This window comes from Phalangium opilio, unplaced genomic scaffold (genome assembly GCF_054372755.1).
Source record: "Phalangium opilio isolate 3A_F unplaced genomic scaffold, DU_Popi_V2 ptg000200l_1, whole genome shotgun sequence".
Classification (NCBI taxonomy): domain Eukaryota; kingdom Metazoa; phylum Arthropoda; class Arachnida; order Opiliones; family Phalangiidae; genus Phalangium; species Phalangium opilio.
The window spans coordinates 117,274-127,925 of record NW_028324213.1 but is presented as its reverse complement, the minus strand read 5'-3'; the positions used below and the strand labels follow the sequence as shown (position 1 = coordinate 127,925).

At 37.3% G+C, this 10,652-nt stretch overlaps 1 protein-coding gene across 1 annotated transcript; it reads right to left on the bottom strand.

Moving 5' to 3' along the window:
* Positions 1–313: 313 nt before the first annotated feature.
* On the bottom strand, positions 314–2,720 carry LOC149621744 (uncharacterized). Its single transcript, XM_089853620.1, has 3 exons — positions 2,600–2,720; positions 1,454–1,526; positions 314–1,357 (listed from the first exon to the last, which is right to left on the bottom strand). The coding sequence occupies exons 1-3, from the start codon at positions 2,718–2,720 to the stop codon at positions 1,006–1,008; spliced, it is 546 nt and encodes a 181-aa protein (XP_089709746.1). The 3' UTR covers positions 314–1,005.
* Positions 2,721–10,652: the final 7,932 nt, after the last annotated feature.

Here is a 10,652-nt window from a genome sequence, read left to right as displayed (position 1 = left end):
AATTAGATGTAAATACTGACTTCCCCGATTGAGTCGCCCCTGCAATAATTCCATTGAATGGGTGATGTAGGCGTAAATATACGGACATGATTAAATAATCAACTGCCATGATCAGATCTAAATTGACGAATGATGTTACTCGGCTTTTGCTTTCATTTATAATAATTGTTTCGAGGTACAAATAATAATTGTTAACATTTGCTTGCAAAATTCAGAACCAAGAAAAGTACTATTAAAAATACACTATGAATATTTATGGTTTTCACTGCGTCTGTGTAATTGTCCTCGACACGTGATGACAAATTATGGAATAGACACTCGTGTTGGAGTTGAGATGGATGATCAATCATACATCCCTTGCAAGATTTTCTAATTATTTCCTGCAGTTGGGTTACGAACTTAACGATGTTTTATTTTATAACATCATAAACACGTTTAGCTTCATTCAGGTATACGATAAAATGATCGTACTGTTCCACCAGGGCTTTCCAAATATAACCTCAGATTAATAACCCCTGGATATGAAAGGCAAGAAAAACCGTGCGTTTTCAAATAGTATCGCCATGTGGCGCCATCAGACGGAAAAACGTAAAACTTTGTCACCCCATGCATACGACGCAGTTTGAATTGTACTGTTGTACCGGCAAGGCCTAGTAAAAGTAAACGGTTTTTTTGTGTCTCCGAAGACCCTCAATGCTTTTTTGTCATTTGATTTAGCAAATTTATAGTTTAATCTAACTTTGACATAAATAAAAAACCAAAAACCAACCTAATTTAGTGACCAAAACCTCCGGACCAGGTTAGGGGATGAGAAGAGAAAAAGAAACGGGAACCGCGGATAAAAAGTAGCCGAGGCTTAAAAAATCATGAAGTAGCAAACGCGGTCACACGCTTACTGAGTCTGTTTGGGGTAACCTTTTTCCAAGTTTTCACTATAGGGGCGCTAGAGATGCCGATGCCCTATTCAAGTATGCCTCCCTATTTCCTTTCATATCCAGGGGGATATTAATCTGAGACATAACCGTTCGCGTTAAATCCTTTATTAGTGGGGATGTATGTTCCGAAGCTTTTTCCAGATCCTTGGGTCATTTCCCTGATGTCTAACACACCTTGTTCTTGGTATATTGTCATATCAACACGAATATTTGTTGAATCTTCTATGAACCACGGCTGGGCTGGGATAGTTCCACTTTCCATGAAAATTGTAATTTCTTCTCGTCTATCCCATATTTTTTTAAATTCTGACTCCGTCAGGATAATACTTGATGTACCATCAGAAAACCCAAGTCTAATTTTACAGTCCGGGGTAACAGTAATTGATTTTCGTTGTGAGAGATAGAATACATTGGATCCCATCCTACAATAGAACAATAACCAAAATATACGTTATTTTAAAGATTTCCCACAAAACATTTAGACTATTCTGAAAGAACAAAAAGATATTGGTACTTACATTTTGCTTCTCTTGATGATAATCTTCGATGTCTTTTCTGTTAAAATGTAGGAGCAGAATGATCTTTCTGTTTCTTGAAGAGGATATTAGTTCAATTTTATCAGTAGAAATGATAATATACACAGAGCACACTAAACTAGAATTTCGCAATTTTTCTTGGGAAAGACAATTTTTAGAAATGACTGTACTGATATAAAGCGATAGTTTACCCTATCTTCATATGGTATCGTGTTTATGATAGAGCTACCATATCTCACATTAACATCTTTCATATTTCCAGTCGTTAAGACGAAAGATGAGAAAATAATTCATTCCATCAAAACTGAAAGAGAATTGAGGGGGCGAGCACGTTATTAATGACCGAGAAATGGCTTCACTTTAGAATACGAGGAAAAAATAGTTCAACTTTAATAAAAATGTGCTGTTATAAAAATATTTTAAACTGAACCACGTGGTCATCTTTAACTCTGAACAAACATGGATGCAAAATTATATATTTTACTATGAACAAATATAAACAAAAAATCGGGGTTGGACCCTTGCCAGAAATTAAATCATCAGGGTCGATCCAAGATGGAGTCAGGGTGGATCGAAGATGGATCCAGGGTGGATCGGGGGTGGATCCAGGGGGCATCTACTTGTGCCAAGTATGGCCAAATGCCACTACTAACACAGTTTCTATCGCAGATCCATTTATTCTGACAGGGAAGATAAATACAGTTCTGTGTCTACTGCAAAAGTCAGTAATCCGACAAACCCATTAACGGAGATACGGAAAAGTTCCCGCGTCTGCCAGGCTAAAAAACTTTTATTCTTGCCAATATTGTCATCGCAACTGATAACTTCACTAGCCCAATCTTCAAAATATCTGAGGCCCTTAAACATAGACTGAATTGGGGCAGAATCAATTGAATCGGCTCGCTTGTGGCATAATAATCCCTCTTCAAAAATTTCGTTGCAAGATTTAAGATAGAAAAAACATTCCATTACAGCATCTCCGTCTTCAGGCTTATCTTCAAACTTCGGATTGGCATAATTCTACAATTCTCCAAGAACTGGACGCTGCTGCATTATATAAGCAGGTGTCACATTTAACTTCGTTCACGAATCTCTATCTATATGCGACTGTAGTAAACCTTTAACTACGAGCATCTTCGCGTTTCTTCAAATCAACAATATGATCCCAGTCGAAATGAGTTCCGTTTCTAACAAAGTACCTGGTTCCTTTGGCTGTTGAATGCGCTAGCGCATTAATGAGATTCTTCATTTCATGACTTGGACAAACTATCCAATAAACCCATAATGCCGGATTAAAGGGGTTTCTAAATTTAACCTCGATGGAGAAATCTGTTTTCAACTCGTGTGTTTGGAACTTTTGCACACCCAGACTTTGCCCTAATGCAGCTATGTTGTTGCTTCCGCCATCACATAAAAGTCCAATTCAGTGGTGTAGCTACAGGGGAGCAGAGCCCGCTACTGCAGGCAGGCCCGTGGCTTTTGGGGCCCTTTCGACATTTTCTTTATACAGTATGGTTCGAATTTTTTACCTGACACTACTGTCAGAGCTAGAAGGCCCACAACGAGCTTCATAAACTAAAAAGTCAAAAATTGGGCCAAAATGCGTAATAGCCGTACAGAAAAACGACACGTTGAAGCGTGGGAATAAAGTAAATAAACGAAATTCCAATCAGTAGATTGCAGATATCTTCTTCCTGCCACGTGACCTGTGAGTTGAGACGTAGACTAATACTTACAGCCTAGTCAGCTACAATGGGTGAATACTGTGTGTTTAATGCTTATGATGCCCCAAATTCACCATTAACCTGGCAAAACTACCACTCTAGTGATGTCAATGGTTAGTGGAAGAATACATTGCTAGGGCCCCAGAGGTCCTAATATTCCTATAATTTCCCAAATCGTCTTATATTTTTGGGATTTCGAAGAAATATTTTATTTTTCCAGCTGTATTACATTTTAAACGCAGAATTAGTGAGATTGCATTTTGTCAGAGTAAAAAAATATCTCGGAGCTCCCTTCGCTCGCTCAGGAATTTTTTATATACAATTATCACTTAATTGAATTTATACGATTTGTTTTATGGTTTTTATATGAAACGATAACAATTACTTTGCATTCTGAGCTCCGCTCCAAAATAACACAATTGAATTTCACCTTAGACCTTTCATTTAAATATCTAAGCTCACAGATTGAGGTCGACAGACCATTAAAATATATTTGATTATAAAAAGAATGAGGAAAATCTGTCACCTCTGAAAAGCATCTCTTCCTAACTGACCCTCTCAAATAACTTGATTTGGTCATTTTCATTAACTTTTAGGTCCCTTTTGCTTACAATTTTTTAATTATTAGTCTTTTTTCAAAGTAAATCTAAATGTGAGTTTGTGTGAGCCCTTCAGTATTTCATTAGATCAAGGTGCGATGTAACACAATTTAAAGAATCTGACGTTTTCAATAAAATATTATTATCCACACTCTAAATCTAATCATTTATGAGTACTATATAATCCTGTAATTTGATGAATCTGGTCCAATATAATGGTATAATTTTGCGAAGGGTATTCTATTTTTCGTATTAACAAATCTCGGAATGAGTATTCGCCCTGCATTGCTGTTAAGGGGAGTGAGCCATGTATGTGCGAGAAATCTTAGTAGAGAGCAGCGATAAGGCTCATTTACTATGTAATGTGAAAGGGAAAAGTACTACTAATATTAAACGTTCGTGATGCTCCCATACTTTTTGAACGCTCAACACTCGAGAAGGAGCCCTAACTGTCGGGCTGCGGGCGGGCCCAACAAAGGTCGTTACGCCACTGGTCCAATTGTGGTAAAAACAACAGTGTGAAATGCCCACATCACTCACTGAAGGGTAGACGTTATCGAGGCGTTGGAAACTCGTTTGGATGAAGGACCAATTGTGTCAAAGTTCGTGCAAACACATCTCCACAAATATTGAAGGACGTATTCCCCTTCTAAAAAGTGAAGAAATCGTTATAGGCTCACGGTTAGAGGCGAGAGAAAGCAAATATTCCTACACTTTATTTCATGTAAAGCCCACATCACTCTCTGAAGGGTAGACGTTATCGAGGCGTTCGAAACTGGTTTGGATGTCATAAAGTAAGTAAGTCACCTCATCGCTTATGACTGATCCGGATACCGAAATCTACAAACTACCGCCCTTAATTGTTATCCTCGTCCTTTCAAATACAACCCCGCTGTTTAATCTGTTGAGTCAGCTAGTATATCAGAAAATAGAAGATTATACAGTCGGCACCAAAATCTTTAGCCCTAATTTTCGAGCCCATGTGTTGTTGCACGGAGAACTATTTCCGCTCATAGATAATTTTTAAGAAGCCGGTGGACGCAATTGCTGGCATTTCTGGCAGAAACTTTCCAAGATGGTGGCGAAAGCTGACGCTCTAGAGCAGGATATTTTTTATTAAATTTTTCGGATTGTAAACATTGTCTGCAAATCCAAATAAATTTGGAAATGGCTCGTGCCAACATCAGTAATTACCCCACTCCCTGAATTATCCAAACAGGTTTTATAATTTGTTTTCTTAATTTTTTTCTATTGTTATCTGATTACCAAAACGTCTGCAGCACAAATCCTTCTTGAACGTCGTTTAAGTTTTTGGTCTCGGGAATGGAAAATACCCTAAATTACTTCTATTAAGCCTGAGTTTCATATAATTTTCCCTATTCTAACACAAAACCACTCCCATTGTTTTTAAACCATCATAACACGAGTAGAATAGGTTAATTGAATGTATAGTTTTAAATAGAAATTTAAAAGTAAATCAAAGAAAAACATTTACTTAGTTCTTTGATATATAACCGAGATTTTAAGACACGATTTTAGGCGCCATTTCTACCGGAAATAGGATCATACTGATGGGACTATGAATCAAAATTACTATTCGGCATATCGAAAATTCAAGGACTATTGTGGTAATAATATTAGCAACATAAATCATCAACTGCATTTTCGTCTGCTACCACCCATCTGTACCAACCAAACTATTGGCTTCCTACCTTACGATTTGCGATTTATTTTATAGATTGCGGATGCCTCTTCGACATATCCAGAAGCTCCTCAACTAGTTCACCTACCATCTCCCGCTCAGTATGGAGATCATTATATAATTACGACCTACAACGCTCTCAACAACCACGATGATGAACGTTTATTGATACAAGGCTTCGATTCAACTACTTGGCTAATTACGATCCTGTTAATCGTGGCAGTGGCTTTCGTATCACATCTTGAAGAAAACCTCAAAACAATGGTCTGTTCTCAGTTGACAGCCTTTTATGAAAATCTGTGGGAACTCACCTGTTGTTTCTTCGAAAACTGTTAAGTACTGCATTGAACATTCCACCCTCTAATTGCCGGTTGGCACAGCTCCTCGAGTTAAGTCAGAATGTTGAATTTTAACCAAGTTCAAATCTTTACAGTTCCAACGAACTTCGACAAGCGGTCAGTCGTTTTAAGATGTTCCTGGTTATTCTTCTCTTTTGCTTTCTTAAAATTGTATTCCTCCGCACTCAAGAGCGAAAAGACAATTGACAAATCGGTATTCGTGGATAATATCGACGACCTTCTACAGAATCCTCGACTAAGACCCATAGTACAAGAACACTATGCGGTTGGCGTGGCAATTAGAGTAATAAATATTTATTTTAGCTATTTAAATTCTTTTGGTTATGGGCATGGCTATGGGCGCTTTGGTCCCATTGAACCGAATTCCCATTTGACAGAAGGTTTTTTTTGGGGGGTCCCATTCGACCGAACGTAGCCAAAGGTGCGATTTTATTATAGTCCCATTGGACCGAAATTCTATTGAACTGGAAGAAGACATACTGTGTGGTTTTGCATTAAATATATTTTTAATTTCACAACTTATTATTGTTAAAATAAATGTGATTTGAAAATGTATTACTGCACTTATTTTAACTACGTTTTAACTACGGCGAACCTCACCTACCCTAGCCTAACCTAACCTAACCAAACGTAACCTAACCTAACCTAACCTAACCCAACCCAACCTTGTTTGGAGGTAAAAAGATTATTTATATGAGTATTAAAAGCCCGCCTCTTACCACGAACAATTTATTAGCAATAATAGCAATATTTTGGAGAAGATGTCAGATAACTAATTGGAGAATATTTTGGAAAAGGTGGCAGCTAATTAATAGGAAAATATTTTGGAAAAGGTGGCAGCTAATTAATAGGAAAATCTTTTGGAAAAGGTGGCAGCTAATTAATAGGAGAATATTTTAGAAAAGGTGGTAGCTAATTAAAAGGAGAATATTTTGGAAAATGTGGCAGCTAATTAGTAGGAGAATGTTTTGGAAAAGGTTGCAGCTAATTAATAGGAGAATGTTTTGGAAAAGGTGGTAGCTAATAAGTAGGAGAATGTTCTGGAAAAGGTGGTAGCTAATAAGTAGGAGAATGTTCTGGAAAAGGTTGCAGCTAATTAATAGGAAAATCTTTTGGAAAAGGTGGCAGCTAATTAATAGGAGAATGTTTTGGAAAAGGCGGAAGCTATTTAAAGGGACAATATTTTGGAAAAGGTGGTAGCTATTTAAAGGGAGAATATTTTGGAAAAGGTGGTAGCTAATTAAAAGGAGCATATTTTGGAAAAGGTGTCAACGAATTATTGGAACCAAACCAAACCAAACCTAAACTAACCTAAGCTAACCTAACCTAAGCTAACCTAACCTAACCCAACCTAACCTAACCTAAGCTAACCTAACGTAACCTATGCTAACCTAACCTAACCTATGCTAACCTAACCTAACCTAACCTATCCTAACCTAACCTAACCGAACCTAACCTAACCTAACCTAACCCACCCGAAACCAAAATATTAAAATTTTAATTTAAAATTTAAAGACATTGATGGAACTACCATTAAGACTGTACTTCATTTTAAGCACAATTTGTTTATTAATTCTATATAACTCTTGCCTTGAAAGGAATGAAAGTGAGCGTTTTAATTAGTATCACGAAACATTTACTTTTAATATTATTAACATACCTTTCGGAGATTCGAACCAACAACCTATCGCTTCGCAGTCCAACATCGTATCCACTACACCACCGAATCGCTGACGGCTACAGTGTTTCAAGTTATATTCATGTATTTTTTAGGGGCATATTCGGAAGATTGGGATTTCGGTCCATCGGGAATATAGCCATTGGGCTGGAAATCTAAAATCATTGCGGGATATTCGGTCCAATGGGATTTCGGTCCATTGGGAATTCGGTTGAAAGGAACGATACCAAATAAAATGGGAGTTCAGATGCAGCGATAGGCGTTGTGCTTCGAATATTCCGAAAATATGTTATTCCTATGTAAAATTAGTATCGTCAAAACTACGAAGCGCTACTAATATTTGCATGAGAAAAACCAAGTCCAAAGCTGGCCAAGCATACACAGCGGGAGAATTAACAGCACCGGGAAGTTTGGATTCTTTGGTGAAACATGATGATGGTTACAAAGTTTTGGAAAGCGTTAGATCTTCTCCTGGCTATTTACAACAGCGTGAAAAAGACCTTCTGGCTATGGTTCGTCAACTGGTAATCCTACGTGGTTCCTTACTCTGAGTGCGGCTGAGTCAAAATGGGAAGAGCTTTTGCAGTCCTTGTGCGTAATTGCCGGACACCCTCGAGACACTGCGAAAGAATATGTCAAAACCTTGGGATTTATGGAGAGAGCTAAGCTTATCAACGAGGACCCTGTCACCTGCAGCCGATATTTTGATTATCGTTTGAGAGAATTTTTCAAGTTTCTGCGAAGCAAGGAGTCACCGATTGGAACCATTGATGATTACTACATTAGGATAGAGTTCCAAATGAGGGGATCACCACATGCTCATATTCTACTATGGAATAAAACCGCTCCACAATTGGGAAGTGAAAACTCCAATTTAGAAGAGGTTATCATATTCATTGATTCACACGTTACTTGCTCGAAAGGGGATGGAAGTGAAAAATGGAATAACTTGGTCAAACTGCAAACCCACAAGCATTCCAGAACCTGTCGTAAAAAGAGTGATGGTGGACAGTCATCCTGTCGATTCGGAATAACTTTTCCGCCAATGGGTAGATCCATTATTTACGACCCATCTAAAGGTGATGAAAACGAAAACTCTGAAGAGGTTGAAGCTAGAAGCAAATTGGTGCGAGATGCTATCGAAAATTTGAAAGTTGAAACTGCACCAGAAACATTTGAAGAATTTATGGAAACTCTGAACATGGCTGAAAAGGAGTATATTGATGCTGTAACTTATTCAATTCGAAGGTTTACTGTACTTCTGAAACGATCGCCGCAGGAAATAAGAATAAATCCGTACAACAAAAAGATTTTGGAGTTATGGAACGCTAATATGGATCTTCAATATGTCTTAGACCCGTACGCCTGTCTCATGTATATTGTTTCCTACATCGGTAAAGCCCAAAAGGGGATGTCACAGCTTCTGAGGGAGGCTATCAAGGAAGCGAAAAATAAAGGCAGTGGTATAAAAGAGAGATTAAAGGTTATTGCTAATAAATTCATTCATTGTGAAGAAATTAGCGCCCAAGAATGCTGCTACATACTGCTTTCCATACCAATTTACTAATTCGTCATATCAACAAAAAGATAGGTAGAAATACCCTATATGGGATGTTCTAGATATCTGGTAAACGGTTTTCATTTTCACTTTTTGTGGAACTTAGAGCGTTCTCAATTTTATGAATTTAAACAAATTGAAATATCTTGCGAAATATTAAAGATACAAGGAAATTGAAGACACTTTCTAAATATAAATTGACCCCCCTGATAACGAAAATCACATTTATTTTCTCCAAAAACTAATATTTAAAAAGTTGAACATTTTCAGATTTTCGAAAAATTCGCGTTTTTTAGCACGTGCTTCGACCTACGACTTCAAATTTGGTCTCATTTGATAGAGAACTAAAATATCTATATTAGTGTCAAATGTTAATTCTCTGTGATCAACGGTTTTTGAATTATTCAAAATATTCGGAAAAAAAATCAACGGGCAAAGACTTTTCTAACAGACTGTACATTTGTATTACTTTTCAAAACCAATGCATGTTTATGAGCAAAATCACTATTTTAAAATACAAATCTTTACATTAATTTAACTCCTATATTACCTAAATAGAGTTCCTCAATGGAGACAGTTTATTCATAACAACCAAAATCTGTTCCAAAGCTTCCGGGAGCATTGTTTTTATACACAATGTAAGGTAGATTTGATTTTCTTTCTACTTACTCTTTAAAACTAACCTGATAAATTACTTCTTTTTTGTAAGTTTTATATTTTTCATGTAAATGGAAGCTTCGAGATCAGTAGCACCTCCTGGAGGAGTCTGGATATTTTTCCTTTAGTTCAGTTTTGAACTGTCGAAATAAGAAACGGTTCTTTTCTTGATCGGTATCCTTTTCTTTATGGAATGCGTTGACCGTTTTCAGGCCCTTATGGATGACAAAAGCGTTATTTAAAACTGAAAATTTGTATCCTACAACGTGTAATTCGCAAACATACAAAGATATCAATCAATGGGTTAGTTATCGATGGTTTCTTCTTTCTACACACGGTGGTATCTTGGTCTTACTTGACTTTTAAATTAAAGTCATATTGTCTAAACCTTTCATCATGATAAGGTGCTGAATTTCTGCTGAAGAAGAAAGGTTCCCAAGGATCTCTCCACAAGACTTCAAAAATGACAGCTAACTTATTAGTCATTGGTTCTCTATACCATTCTTCGTAGTCAATATGTTTCTGACATTTCCAACAAAGCGCGATGTAAAAGAGGTGGGCGTCCATCATTTCCAAACGTTGTCCGCTTTATCCTTGGGTATTTGGGCTATTTTTTTCATTTCGAATGCGGGTACAACGTAAACAGTTTTATCATCTTTTCGAGATTCGAGAAAGAGCCTATTTTCTCAGGCATACTCCAGGAACATTTCGTGGAGGTTATAGTTGGGCATCATATCGACGTCTAAGACTAATACAAATTCTGTGGTGGAATTTCTTCTCGCCACCTTACGTAATAACGTTATAACTTGGAGGTAGGTTAGGTTTAGACACGTTAGGACGAGTCCTTGCGTTTGGTGTTGGCCCGTAAACGGGGTAGCCTCTGCCTCTACCGTTGGCTTTAGTA

Excerpts from the sequence above, each read along its gene's own strand:
- LOC149621744 (XM_089853620.1), bottom strand. The coding sequence starts at position 2,720 with ATGAAGAATCTCATTAATGCGCTAGCGCATTCAACAGCCAAAGGAACC. Across the intron at positions 1,527-2,599 it reads GAAGAAACGCGAAGATGCTC|AAACAGAAAGATCATTCTGC; the intron begins GTAGTTAAAGGT and ends ATCCTCTTCAAG. Across the intron at positions 1,358-1,453 it reads ATCATCAAGAGAAGCAAAAT|GATGGGATCCAATGTATTCT; the intron begins GTAAGTACCAAT and ends GTTCTATTGTAG.